Source organism: Watersipora subatra, chromosome 11, assembly GCF_963576615.1.
Source record: "Watersipora subatra chromosome 11, tzWatSuba1.1, whole genome shotgun sequence".
NCBI lineage: Eukaryota > Metazoa > Bryozoa > Gymnolaemata > Cheilostomatida > Watersiporidae > Watersipora > Watersipora subatra.
Window position 1 is genome coordinate 14,821,232 of NC_088718.1, and position 15,825 is coordinate 14,837,056.

At 36.0% G+C, this 15,825-nt stretch overlaps 1 protein-coding gene across 1 annotated transcript; it reads left to right on the forward strand.

Annotated features, from left to right (window-relative positions):
- Positions 1-227: 227 nt before the first annotated feature.
- Positions 228-988, forward strand: LOC137407851 (histone-lysine N-methyltransferase SETMAR-like). The gene is made up of 2 exons (XM_068094231.1): positions 228-495; positions 648-988. Exons 1-2 carry the CDS (start codon positions 228-230, stop codon positions 986-988), a joined length of 609 nt encoding a protein of 202 aa, XP_067950332.1.
- Positions 989-15,825: the final 14,837 nt, after the last annotated feature.

Consider the following 15,825-nt stretch of genomic DNA (forward strand, 5'->3'; position numbering starts at 1 on the left):
ACTTTGAGGCTATAAATTTTTTTGGAGACTATCTCAAAATGGCTGCCCTCTTGAAATTTGCTCACATATTGAACAGAGAGCTGTAATAAGATTTTTGTCAAGTGAAGGAGTCAGACCAAGTGACATTTATAGGAGAATGAAAGCTCAATATGGTGGCAGTTGTTTAAACCAAAACAGAGTTTTCAAATGGGCTAGCAGTTTTAAGGAAGGAAGGACCTCTATTGAGAATGAACCAAGGTCAAGCAGGCCAAGAGGCAGCCACACCATCCAATTTAGAGGCTGTGGACAAGCTTGTCAGAGCGGACAGGAGGATAAAGGTAGAGGAAATTGCTGAATCATTGAGCATCTCCATTAGAACAGTGCATTCCATTCTTCATGAAGATCTAGGGTACTCAAAGGTGTGCTGCAGGTGGGTACCCAAAATGCTCAGTGATGCCAACAAAGCTAAGCGATTGGAAATGTCTAGGAAGAATCTGGACAGGGTTCAAAAAGAAGGTGATTCCTTTTTAAACAGACTTGTGATGAGACCTGGGTGGCACACTATGAGCCAGAGTCAAAGCAGCAGTCATTGAGGTGGAAACACCCATCATTTCCTGTCACAAAGAAGTTCAGAGCACAGAGAAGTGTCTAGAAAGTGATGTTGACAGTGTTTTGGGATGTGAGAGGCCCCATTACAGTAAGCTTTCTTGAGCAGGGAAACACGGTAAACAGGGAAAATTACTGCCAACTGCTACAGCAAGTCAAGAAGGACATTAAGAACAAGAGAAGAGGCATGCAATCTCGTGGCATCATTCTCCACCAAGACAATGCAAGGCCCCACACTGCCACTCGAACCATTGAGACCATAAACCAACTAGGTTGGGAACTGTTGGACCACCCACCTTACAGCCCTGATCTTGCACATTCTGACTATCATCTCTTTGGTGCTCTAAAGTCCTATACCAGAGGGATTCATATGGAGACTCATGACGAGGTAAAGCTACTGTGAGCGAATGGTTACGAAGGCAATCTGCAGAATTTTGTGCAGATGGGATCAAGAAACTGGAACCAAGATGGCAGAAATGTGTTGACTTGTCTGGCAATTATGTTGAAAAAAAGTATCTAACTCAACTACAACTTGACTTATTGTAAAATTATCTTTACTTATCGAATCGCCCTCGTATATAATAGTGATACCCATATACATCATTTTCTCACCCAAGTGTGGCAAGAGAGAGTGATATTTTTAATTTTAACTCTGGCACTCCCATTATTGAAATCCAAATTGATAACTTGCACCGACTTGACACTTTACGTTATTTACGGAATTTTTTACACTGTACCAAGCAAAAACTTCACAAATTATTCATGTTAAGTGGAATTTACATAAAAGGAGGTTTACGTTACGTTATGGGAGCGTCTATTGTATTATGGTGGAGTAACTCGACAAAGTTAATTAAAACTACTGCAGACTTGAAGTATTGTTAGTGCATGAGAGAACATTACCAGGTTTAGGAGAAGGTAACTGTATGCCTCGCTTATCATACCCTCCATGAGAGCCTGTAAGGAAAACAAAAGGTGTGAGATAAACTCTGACACAATATTTCTGTAATATATGGGAACTTACATGACAACAAATTATATCTTGTGGAAATGGCTCAGCAGAATAGCAAAACTTTGAGAGCGATGTGAAGGTGAGATAGGAGATGAGAAATCCGCAAATAATTAAACCAACTAAACCTCATGACTGACAGCAATAGAAGCTAGATGCTGAGAACAGACCTTTGAACTGAGAACTATGTTGTAACTACAGTTGCTTGATCTAATACATAAACTAGAGACATTTAAAGAAGATGTGAAGCTCAAATTAGCTATGTTACGAGCAGACAACTAATACACTAGACTGTTCTCTGCAAAAATGCCTACCTACCAGTATGCATTACATGCATGCAAAGAGAAGACAACTCAGATATTACTTTTAATTCTCATTCCATAACTTTGTCTTCTGCTTACTACTATTAGCTAAAAATGCTTTTCTGCTCATTATCAACTGCATAGAATGTTCTAAAATTATTGATGGAGGACCATAGAGCACAGACACTGAATGGAAAAACCTAGTAAAAGGAATCTAGTGTTTCTGCTATCACCATTACAGCATGACTAAGAGCTCTTTATGAAGAAAGGCTCTCTGCCAAGGTCAATGACAAGATTCATGAAACATTAAAAAGTACCAGGGAATTAAACCTGCTCAAATGATTTACAAAATGATTTGGATCAACATTATCATTGGCCAACTATACCAAGTTCATGATATTGGTAACTGCAAACCATATACTTTTAAATAATTAATAATCTATTACAAATAATCGATAAATTAACAAAAAAATAGTCTTGACTGAACACAAAGTTAACAATAGAGAACACGCAAAGCCCCATGATCCAAGATTGCAATTCGCTCTTTTATGTTTAACAAATGCTGATGACCAGAGACACCTTCAACTAATGACCTCGTGGCAGCTTTTTCATTAAAGGTTGACTTGCAACAAAATTCACATTACAGTTATTTGGTATCTAAAGATTCACCATGTCTTACTCTGTTGTGTTAAAGGTGCCAAATATGTGGAAATGTGATTATAAGCTCTTAAAGCTCAAAAACGAAAAGCAGTCGCAGATTGGAATCTCTTTATTTATCTGACGTAGTCATTACAGTTTGGTTATCGTCTTGTCACGTGATGTTCTCACATGAATTGAAAGGCCAATAAAAAGCTCAATATAAAACTTATCATAGCACTAGTTTATGACAAACACTTCGGGTTTTACCGAACACCCCGTATCAAATATAGATGCTCGCTACTTTACAGTTTTGTTTCGGTTTGGTCTAATCATCAAGTCGTAATCTGATCATGTGACCCAATACTTCGCAAATAATTTTTGCAGCACTTTTCGATTATCATAGGTGACCAACAGGCTCGTCATGATTATCAGACAATGATATATGTACTCCTTCGAGGTAAGATTAAAAAATTAAATGAATTTTTACAGTAAGTTATAAGATATCACTGCTAAAAGTGACAGCATTACAATGACGATAAAACAGACGCGTAAGAACAATAGACATGGTTTTATTGAATGCGTGAAGTATATTTGTGAAAATATTTCGACGAATAAAGTTGCATGAAAGTGTAAACAGAAACCATTTGTAACAACTATGTTCCATTTGAGCCGTTTTGGAAAGGGAATCCAAACTACGGCGGTCTTGTATGGCTGCGAATAACTGTTCGTTTTTAGCTTTTAAGAGCTTGTAATCACATTTCCATATATCTTGCTCCTACAACACAACAGAGTAAGACATGGTGAATTTTATGATACCAAATAACTGTACAGACGGTTCCCAACCTACGAACGAGTTACGTTCCGAACGATTGTTCGTAAAGTGAATTTGTTCGTAAGTTGCTTCAGTGCTATATTAGTAGGGTAACCAATAAAGTAAAGGCCGGCAAATTCCTTTACAATACGTACAGTAAAAATAAAAAAGTTCTTTGCGCACTGGAGATACGTTCACGCACTTATGCGCTGCAACGAACTGGGCAGAGAAAGGTGGATGCTGGATTGGGCTTCTGAGTAGTGCCTATTTCCGCCGCTAATACGTCAGTAATACCGTCGGTATTAGCGGCGGACATACGCGCAGACCTGTTCGTATGTACGGGTTGTTCGTAACTCGAATGTTCGTAAGTAGGGAACCGTCTGTAATGTAAATTTTGTTGCAAGTCAACCTTTAAGCTAAAGATTGGATTGCGCCTGTCTTAATAACTAGTGCTGTGTAAGGTTTTTAAATTTGGCAAAAGAAGTTTCACGTATCGATATTAGAGCCATGAAAAAGAGAGATTTGAACTGGTTACCTTCACTATAACAAATTTTCAGAATTTCTATTTGCGACTAGAATGAAAGTTGCTTATCTTGATACAGTGTATTATTTTTTTGCCATTTCATTTTGCAATAAGTTTGATCAAAAGTTATTTTCACTTTAAAGTTCTTTGCAAATTCTAACCTGATAACTGACTACGCCCTCAATCAATGCAAGTTTTTTGTTGTTTGAAAGCAAAGAGTCATTTGAAGAGAACAAAGCTAACCTAATTACCTACTTTTATGATTGAAGCTATGAACAGATTGTACTCTGGTTTGGAGGTTTCCTGAGCGTTCAAAACAATTAAAAAAAACGCAGAAGCTCTTCATACAAATATATGGCTTCTGCAAATCCTCGCTATCCTCCAATTCACCTTTGATGATTCCATAAATTATTTCATACACCGCATTGAACACTGACTCCTGACTTGCTATAACAGAAAGCCAATGTAAAGTAATTTGTATTTTGAACTAAAACTGTAAAATTCAATTAATACAACTTTTAAATATAAATGACCTCTAGATAGTCGCTGACATTCTACAGTAAATTGGCTGCAACAAACAACCAGAATAGGCTCACCAAGTAAATACAGTTTATTAGCTTGAGAGTCTGCTTTGGTGTTGATATGACAACTAAAAATTACGAAATTTAGGTTTATAAAGCCCGGTTCCCATATACGCCGCAAAGCACCGGCGACAGCACCGCAGGCTATTGCGGTAAAATGGGAACCTACACGCCGCGGATCGCAGTGCACCAGCGGTGGATGCCGGCGGTCAACGCAAGAGTTTGCGCATGTTCAAATTTTGCAAACGGCCGCAGGGAAAACATTCCCGAAATGCACTGTACGGGTAAAGGTCACCATTATAGGAACGGCATGGCGAGCGAAAATTTTATTTGATTACGCAATTATGTTTACGATATTATTAACGATGTGGCTTTATGTGAACATATCCCGCAGAGCCTAGCGTCGCAAGCGTTTGGCTGCGCATGTTACCACCGGCGTCTAGCAATCGATATGGGAACCAGGCTTTACACTACGGTCAATACACAAGCTAATCTTGTAAAACAATGAGGAGACAACTTTAGTGAGGCGACTCCTGAACATACATTGTTGCATCACATAATAGCATTAATTAGAATGTGGCATCCAAAGTAAAGACAATCTATATTTATAAATGATGCCGCAGACATGCTGCTCAATGAAGAATAAGGAACTATGAATCTTACAATGGAAGGAATGGACAAAAGACTCATTTTTCAATATTTTTAAATGTTTTTTCCATCCTTGTTACAGCACATAGAGGTTTATTGAGCTGATATTTTGTAAGTGTTCTACCAACTCCGAGCAAGACATCAGCATTGAACTTACGACCCTGAGGAATCTTTCGGTATTGACAAGTGACAGGTCCACAGCATACTCCCTGTAGTCCAACACCTTGCATAATTTGAACATTTCGTGGATGTCTTCCTCTGAAGACACCTCTCTCAGTCTCACCATCATTTTGCCCGCAAACAAGAGTTTTGACAGCTTTACCAACCGTGTATACCCTGTAGCAGTAACAAGTTCACAACTTGTTTCATAAATCCCTATTAGTGATGGAATAACAAAATGTACAATTCGAGCAAACCACATGCTAGTAGTACAAATGTTTAGTAGTTTTGTTTAGTGATAAACAAGTTATAGTTGAAGACACCACTTATTAAACAGCAAGTAGATGTGTGTTTCTGCGGTGACTGACGATGAATGGATATATCGGAAGCACTGAGATGAGAGACATTAGACATTGATAGTTGTCACATAAAAAAGATAGCATCAAAAATAGCTCTATGTCTAGAGGTGATTAAAATATCTATGAAGAATGCCAGAGGACACAATAACAAATAGATCTCTAGCCGAGCCATTAATATGAAAAGCCTTACATGATGTGAGCCAGTCAGAAACTTGAAACTAGCTGTGCATGATAAAGTAAATATATAAAGTATATATTATATATAACATACATATATACAGTACTAGCTGTGCCTCCCGGTGTTTCCCAGGTGTTAAAAATCAGCTTATAAACTAAGTAAGCTAGTAATTCCAGTTTGCTAGTTCATAGGCGCTAGGCTTCTAATGGTGGTAGGCCATGACTTTGCGTCAGCATTGTTGTCCAGCAACAGCTATTCTAACAATAGCTATAGCCAGAATGACAGACAGATATACGACACACAGACATACATAGAGAAATATATATATATATAGATACATATTCTATTTCAACGTAATAAAGTTAAAAGAGAGAATTCTAAGTGCTATGAGTTGAGTATATTTAAACTAGACAAATTTTACGAAAACAATTGCTTGTGGCAGCTACAAGGTTGTTTCACGTTTGGTGCTCGTCAGACTGCGATTGGCTATTCGTTAGTATTTCCAAATATCATGTCAATGATACCAGGAGGTGTGTACATCTATATGAGAATTAAGGACGACTCGTATGTAATATTAGACTAGGTAATACTGATGGATATGGGAAGACAATTTGCCTAACTTTTTCTATTACAATACAACAACATAATTATTAATACCATTATTTTTATTTTTTTAATTCTAATGGCAAACTTCAGATAGGTGTTGACAAAACTGCCCCATAACATAAAAATCTTTAGAGGGCACTTTTGTTCGCACAATAGATGAGCTTATTTCAAAACAAGCCAAAAGCATAAGAGATTTTCTTATTATGGGGCACACTCAGAGATGCAAGCTTAAGCAAATCCCGTTTGACGTGAGTGATAGCTCCGACTTAGCTAGACAAAGTCATACAAATAACAAGTAGAAATAATCGAATTACAAAAAACTTCTCAACTGTTCCAGAACGTTGGATATACCTGCGTGTCCACTATAGATAAGGACAATGTTTGACCACCCAAATTGACTCATCACTCTCTGTATTGAGACATCAATCATAGGGTGAAAGTGAATGGTGGAATCCATGAGGAAGTAACTCTCATCTCTTGCTACCTTCAAAGGATTGCGAAGATAGCTAATGCATGCTAGAATAATCAATTAGAGGTCAACAAAAGCAAATAAACAGAATCCACAAAAGTCCTTTTGAGCAAAAGGAATCTTTTGTAAAGAGATCACGAACAGGATATCGAAAACTTTCTAAAAGTATTACAATAAATTTAATAGTGGACTAATAAAAGCCATACAAAATAGATGCTTAAGATTTACGCCAATCTTTTTATGGCTTTACTTCGAAACTAAGTCAATCTTCTGATGGCTTCACTTCAAAACTAGGTAAATCTTCTGATGACTTCACTTGGATTCAGGTCAATTTTTTAATGACTATACTGAAAATACCCTGTGACAGGTTACAAAACTGACAACAGTAAACATCGAAAATATGTATAGCTGACTTTTAAACAATCCTATAGATGCATTCATATACATTTAATCTATGCATAGCAACTAACCTTGATATATGGAATCTCCAAGTTATAGGAGAGTGAATCAAGGAACCCGTCCTCAACTCTAGAATCCATGTTGAATATGGCTAACAGCCTATTCTTCTCGAGCATATCACAGACTGAAATGACAAAGAGAGTCTGAGTTAGTCAGGTTACTTCATCAGCTTCAAAACTTTTGTTACAGAGAAAATAAACAAGTGGAAACATTAATGCAAACTCTATGGGAATTTTAATAGAATTATCCAGCTTAAGTGGACAATTCATTCAAATAAGCAACTTTGGTTAAAATACTATTTGCAAATGTAAAAGTACAAGTTGTTAGTCTATATAAATCAGTGGTTCTTAACCTTGCCCACTGTACTAAACTCACCAGTTTCATATGCGCTTTCATCAAACCTTACTTTAATGAAAAAAAATGTTTCTTCGCATTTTAAGGATACGTATATCTGTTACTGGTGCAAAAAGAAACAGTGCATTAACATCACTGTGTTAAAAAACAACTAATACAATACACGACCTCGCAACAAATTACATATATTTTTACAAAAATATGACCCTGGAAACCAGTGAGATTTCTGTTGTTGCACCGAACCCACTGAACCCCTGAACCTCATTCACCGAACCCCTAGAGTTTGGTTGAACCCAGGTTACGAAACATCCAGATTAACCAACAAGGCTGGTTAATGGAAAAAAAAACAAGTTTTTTGTGTATATCTCTAGTTTGCTTAAAATTTGTGATTTAGATGAATGTAAAAAAAATTACACCTCATGACATCTACAAGGTTGCAAACATTAAGACAATTACACCTCATGACATCTACAAGGTTGCAAACATTAAGACAATTACACCTCATGACATCTACAAGGTTGCAAACATTAAGACAATTACACCTCATGACATCTACAAGGTTGCAAACATTAAGACAATTACACCTCATGACATCTACAAGGTTGCAAACATTAAGACAATTACACCTCATGACATCTACAAGGTTGCAAACATTAAGACAATTACACCTCATGACATCTACAAGGTTGCAAACATTAAGACAATTACACCTCATGACATCTACAAGGTTGCGAACATTAAGACAATTACACCTCATGACATCTACAAGGTTGCGAACATTAAGACAATTACACCTCATGACATCTACAAGGTTGCGAACATTAAGACAATTACACCTCATGACATCTACAAGGTTGCGAACATTAAGACAATTACACCTCATGACATCTACAAGGTTGCGAACATTAAGACAATTACACCTCATGACATCTACAAGGTTGCAAACATTAAGACAATTTAAGGTTTAATGAAAGCCTATTAAATTTAGTAGAGCGTGGTTGCTCGGGAACAAGACCAAGAGGTAGATGTATTTATTTACACAAATTATTGTAGATTTATTTGTTATCAGAATATAGTCCCACAAGAATATGAGAAAGAAAGGAATCAGCCAATCATGCGGCACCGGTTTGACCATACACAGTGCACAGTTATTTATTATCAGTAGTGAATAGAAACAATAGGGTGGATGTGAACTCGACAAAGGAGTTGCTTACTCATGAAGTTGGTAGTGTGAATGGGCAAAGGCAAACAACTCCATTTTTAGAATTCAAAGTCATTGAAGATTGTACATACGTAAAGAGTGGAGTCTGACTATTATGGTGTTCAAATAGCTACCAACATAGAACAAGATGTAAGCAATGATTAACATCCTTAACACACAACATGTTAGCTATATAACTATCCTTAACACACAACATGTTAGCTATAATTATCCTTAACATACAACATGTTAGCTACAATAATCTTTAACACACAACATGTTAGCTATAACTATCCTTAACACACAACATGTTAGCTATATAACTATCCTTAACACACAACATGTTAGCTATATAACTATCCTTAACACACAACATATTAGCTATAACTATCCTTAACACACAATATGTTAGCTATAACTATCCTTAACACACAACATGTTAGCTATAATTATCCTTAACACACAACATGTTAGCTATAAACATCCTCAACACACAACATGTTAGCTATAAACATCCTTAACACACAACATGTTAGCTATAATTATCCTTAACACACAACATGTTAGCTATATAGCTATCCTTAACACACCACATGTTAGCTATAATTATCCTTAACATACAACATGTTAGCTATAATAATCTTTAACACACAACATGTTAGCTATAACTATCCTTAACACACAACATGTTAACTATAACTATCTTTAACACACAACATGTTAGCTATATAACTATCTTTAACACACAACATGTTAGCTATATAACTATCCTTAACACACAACATGTTAGCTATATAACTATCCTTGACACACAACATGTTAGCTATATAACTATCCTTAACACACAACATGTTAGCTATAACTATCCTTAACACGCAACATGTTAGCTATAACTATCCTTAACACACATGTTAGCTATAACTATCCTTAACACACAACATGTTAGCTATATAACTATCTTTAACACACAACATGTTAGCTATAATTATCTGTAACATACAAAAATAATGTTAGCTAAAAGCCCACTTGTAAAACATGATTAGCTTTACAAGTATTACTCAGATCACATCTCCAATCTGCCGGCCCATTCGTTACATTCCTACTTCCCTAGAAAATCCACTACACCTTATACAAGACACAAACATCTCACCAATCCACATTATAGGACAAAGTTATGCAAAAAGAGCTTTTTCTTTTATTATGCATAATATTAATTTACTAGTCTTTATTGTTTGTCTCTCATGGTTTAATTTGTTTTGAACAGCATTGACCGAAGATTTATGGATAAATTTTATTTGAAACTTGATCAACAAGAGTTGCTAACACAGATTCAGAGTAACAACAAGCTGTTATGATGCCTTCAAATGACTGTCTGCTTAGTATTTGATGGTACAGTGGCTATGAGTGGCCAATAATTGCCAATCAAATTCAAACTGTATCAGCCATGAAAATTGATTCAAAGATTTATTGAACAAATCTTGATATATCGGAAAAGCTATTAGCATCTTGAAGACAAGCAAAGCATGACGATTGAATCATCTCGCGTGGCACAATAGCAATATAAGAAAAATATTTTACAAAATATATAATAGAAAAATTATTTTGGCTACATAATGGAGAATTCACGTCAAACCTTTTTTGAACAACTTCATTATTCAATAAATTACAATTGACTGATTTCTGTGGATTTTTAAAAATCAGCCAACGGCTAACAACTTAGGATTCTGACCTTTTTGCGCAACCATATAGGAGCTGTCTTTTCCACTTATTTCCACAATCACAGGTTCAAAAGTCAAGGTAAGGTTAAAAGCTTCTTCGCTGTAGTCAAACGGACTAGTTCCGACAGCATATTCTATCACGTGTCTTATACAGCAGTCTGATGCCGGGGAGAGAAAACCTAATATTCAACAGAGCAGAGCATCAGCGTATCTAGAAAAATCAATGACTACTGCGGCAGCGGCAGACACACAACCTTCTGAGAAGATTCTACATGCTATAGAATATGCTGAAGAATTGAAACTCTATAAAAACTATCTGAATACCCTGCTTTGCATGGGTAATAAAAAAGTCAAATTTTTACACAAAAACATGTATTTTTATTCAACATATACAACATTTACTATTCAAACTTTTAAACTTTATATCATGAGAAAAGTGTTTAGGGCAGTTCGGATAAATTGAAAAAAATAAAACAGTAAATATGTTTAAATGTGAAATAATTAGCAAGTAACTTCTGGATAGTCTATTTTGCTACAATTACAATGAAAAATGATTTGATGCTAATACAATAAGTAAGAACTGAAAAAAACAAAAGAAAAATCATGAATATGTTGAAATAATAATAGCAATGACTACATAACAGTGTATGTATAAAAAAGGTTACAGCCGCAGCGGAAGCTTGTTATGTTCAAAGTTTATCACATATGTTACACAACAGTGTAACATATGCAATGTATTCAACAATGTATATATACCTATGTTACACAACAGTGTAACATGTTAACACAGTAAATAAATTACACAATAATTAAATATTTTATATTTGACATAGTGACAGACTCTAGTACATTTAAGCATTACATAACATGCCCAGAATCAAATTTTGACAATCATACCTGAAAATATAGCAACTGGACTAATATAAAAACTTTTTAGTGAAGGTGTTTCCTAGTGTTAAAGGTTTTACAAACACAAACTTAGGTATGGCACATACACTAGAACAACGTAGATGTAAGATCGCTTTGCAGTTGAGGCCTTCCGATGAGTGAAAGTTGAAAATGAAATTAGTAGATCATTTTAACGGCCAAAATTTACACTAGATGCAAAAAACATTGTAAAGTACAACAGTGTCAAATGCTAACACCACAAATCATACGTTTTTATATTATTTTACTCATGCATACAACCAGAAGTCACTTGCGTGGCTGGTACTGAAAACATGTATAGGTGACAGACTGTACTCCCACGCACTAGCATTTTAAACATATTTTTCAATAAATTCTGCGACTAAATAGTCAAAGATTTACCATTATTTGATATTCCAGAACCTAAATTTGAATAATTTTGCACTATTTTATGAAGAATCTTAATAATGTAAGACTATGTTCTTTTCACACAAAACATTAAGATACAGAAAAACAAACTTAATGTCTTTAATGAAAACTTTAGCGCAAGTCTGACACCACTGCCATTTTTGAATGTCAGAACATACAAATGGTATCAAGATCAGTGACCATTTGCAGTGGTAAACCTCAAAAGGTCACAATATATTGCCTACCAGGATATACCATTTGCAGTAGTGACACCACAGCCACTTTTGAATAATGTCCGAGCCAAAACCTCTCCATTCGAAGCATTAACACTACAGCTTTAAATCATAACTTTTTAAATAAAACTTTCTACGTGCGGATTCACAAAGAAACAGAAATAATATTAAACTATTCCATCTATATCTGATAGCATATCGCAATGGGCTACAGATGGCTGCGTTTACTTTAAGACCAGTGGATGAGGGTTGAAAATTAGTGGTGATGTGAGTAATGGTATTTGTTCTCAAATTATGATGGACTTTCATGATGCGTGTCCCCGAAAGGACTACAAAATACACAAACCGAAGCAAAAAACAATGTTATGCCATTGAAATCCTCACTCTACCAATAATAAAAACATTATATAAGACAAAAAAGAAACTTCCACTCACCAATCTTGAAGTGTTGAGAGGTGGAGAGGCTCAGAAGCAGTGTGATAACAAAAAAGACACGCATGGCTAGAAGGGATGGCAGCCTCTATCGTTGCCTCGCTGATCATCAGCCTGCCATCTGATGGTGTTAAGGTCGGTATTGATATTTCATTACGCCACCTTACATTATTTATTATTATGCAGAGTCTATTATAACCAACATGACTTTCGAGTCAGGGTCCAGTTTCATAAACATCCCTAAAGAATAGAGGGTAGCAAGGCACGTGCTGCGCCATCTTTGGGTGCAAATATTTGTTCTTAGTAAAGCTGATAAGCTTTTCGTAATTTACTTTTGATTTTGCAAACTGGTTCTATGAAACTGGTTCTAATGGGAAGGCAAACCATTTTTGGGCACGATGATTTACCACTACTCAATGGAGTAAGGATTGCTGCTCTATAAGAACATAGCTGCCACTCAATGGGAACTGAACTATACACATATTGGTCAATGTAGAAAGTATAATATTCACACGATGCTCCTCCACAATAACAAGAGTAGGTAATGAACCTACAATATGATGTAGATGCTAGTCAACCAGCTCAAAACGTAGACATGTGCAACCAAATGACCTTGATCACGTTGCCATGGTACCATAGTTCAACAAAACTCTCACTATAAGCCATTTCAACTTGCCAACCTTTTGCAGGCCACGCTTAGAAAATCAATGGTTTGCAGGTGAAAATTAACTCTGTGTTATGTTGCTGTTTCTTTGCCTTCACTTATGCATCCTGATAACCAAACTTTTAAACCCCACATTACTAACCCACAAAATGTCCACTAATATAGAAATGATATCAAATGTTATTGAATCAAGAGAATTGTTAAAAAAATAACTACCTATTATCGTGCAAAGTTATAATAGGGCCGGGAGCTTGAAGCCCTTTGAAAACACTCATATATGATGTCTTTATCTGTCTGAACTAGTAACTAAACATAGCCTATAATATGAGAGAAGAGACCATTTATCGAAGCTGGTTAGCAGAGAAACTAGAACAAGGGCAGCAAAAATGGGATGAGATGAGGAATGGCTGTGTGAGAGCGTTTTATGCCGTTTGTCTATATACAATAAACCATATACAACAATCCATCCATACAAATACCGGCGCAACACAAATATTAATGCAGATAGAACCTGTAGAATAAGAATGCTGCCAGTACTAGGATCAACTATTTTGTTAAATGATATAAAGGTAAGCATAGGAATATATGTTACTTATAAAGGATCAGGTTCTGCTAGGGAAATAGTTACAATGACAGTTTTACATTCTCGTATATGAGGAGCTTGCTGGTGACACAGAATAGGCATCGCAAATGGAATTAACTATTACGTAATGCCATAATTGATGACCGTAATAATATGAGACACAACTCACAGACGTTGTTACATGACTATGACCTATCTATGCAGTCTACTTAATTCTACTAGTTGACTGAGAGGATTTTACAATGGTTTCTAGTAGTTATCTATCCTTGACAAATTCCAGGAAAAATCTTATTACCAGAAAAGACTAAATGCTTTCGAACACACTTGAAGGCATTATGCAAACATACTTTTAGTATCATATGGGATTATAAGAATATATTACAAATCTATGTGTAAAAGCCAATAAGCCGTGTTACAGGCCTATGCCAAAGACTTGGAAACAGAATAATTAGCAAGTCTAGTCTATGATAGTAGCGCGACTCCGAATGAAAAGCCTCTGGTTGTATCAGTAACACATCGACAATAAGAAATAAGTGCATGTCATGGCTGACACCGCGCTTGCTGGCTCTGACTGGAAAATGCAATTATTCAAGCACTGCCAGAGCCGATTAAATTAGCAATCCTATTACAAGCAGCTTGACAAATATAACCCATCGTATGGCTCCTATTCAAATAAACCATCTCGTCAACTCTCTATAGTAAAGATGACAAGTTCTCATCAAGAAATACCTATAGGTTAGACGGAGCAATAAGATAACAAAAGGCTTCCATTGCGGGCAGTTGCATGTCATACCTCACGACTCCTGATGACTTGACAGGAAAACTAAGCTATTGAGCAACCAGCAATGTTTATTTGTGAAAAGCTTGATGAGCCTATTTTTCTCTATTCAAATAAGATTGACAAAATTCACTACTACCTTCACTTCACAAGATCTAATTCATGCGGCAGCATCGGACCACATACATTGATACCAGCTGTCAGCGCTTGCCATAAGCATACCCTGATGCTAGTAGCCAGTGCTTGTGACAAGGAATTCTTACACGGCAAGGAGTAAGTCGTGTCAAAAGGAGTGTATCACATATAGTGATCAACCGAGTGAACCTCAAAAAGTATGTCAAAGAATTTTTGAAACCTAAACTTCATTTCGAGACCTCATTAGTCATTACTCTCAATGCCATTTGTCTTCTGCAGCGGTTTCCGCGGCCTTTTGAGAAGAGAGAACAAGCCTTAAAACCTCCAGCCAACATTTATGGACAGCAGTAATGTCAACACAACAATATTTTGAATATGCGATTCTGTACCAAATTTACTGACGCTGGTGAAAGATAACTCTCAGAGCATAGCTATCTGATAATCTAACTCAACATACTGAATACAAGAAAATTTATAAACAAAAAACTGAAATTAACTTTATGAATTAAACTTTGATAGTTACAGAACAGAAAGCAAAATAATGGAATCATAGAGTTTACACATTTTCAAGGAACTGTTAGGTAAAATCACGCCAAGCCAACTTTGAATAGCCGTGAAATTATTCAGATAAGACTAGATTCCAGCAGAACAGAAGCAGAAATCATTGGGCTGCAAACTAAGCTTTCTATAGGCTATATGCATGATGAATTTTTAAGCCGGAGCTTCTACCCGGATGACCAATTTTGGTAGGGGTTCTTATTTACTACTCGAGTTATAAATTTTGGTCTGGGTTTTTAACCATACTGTAAACTTTAGTTGGTCAGACATTCTATACCCTTTCTGTAAATGTTGCGAAAAAGATTTAATAAGTTTGCTTAAAATAACTAGACGTGGTTTTACAAACCCCTGAATAAGATGGTAAAGGAGTGACTCAGAGATGAGGCGCTATCTGCTATAACCACTGTTGAAGACAGCAAATACACAGGAATAACAAACCACTCTTAGGAATAGGTCATGTATAGTTTTCATCTCTAGACATCTTGGATAAAATAAGTATAGGTGAGAATTTAATAAATAGTGTCACATCG

Excerpts from the sequence above, each read along its gene's own strand:
- LOC137407851 (XM_068094231.1), top strand. The coding sequence starts at position 228 with ATGAACCAAGGTCAAGCAGGCCAAGAGGCAGCCACACCATCCAATTTA. Across the intron at positions 496-647 it reads GGACAGGGTTCAAAAAGAAG|TGTTTTGGGATGTGAGAGGC; the intron begins GTGATTCCTTTT and ends TGATGTTGACAG.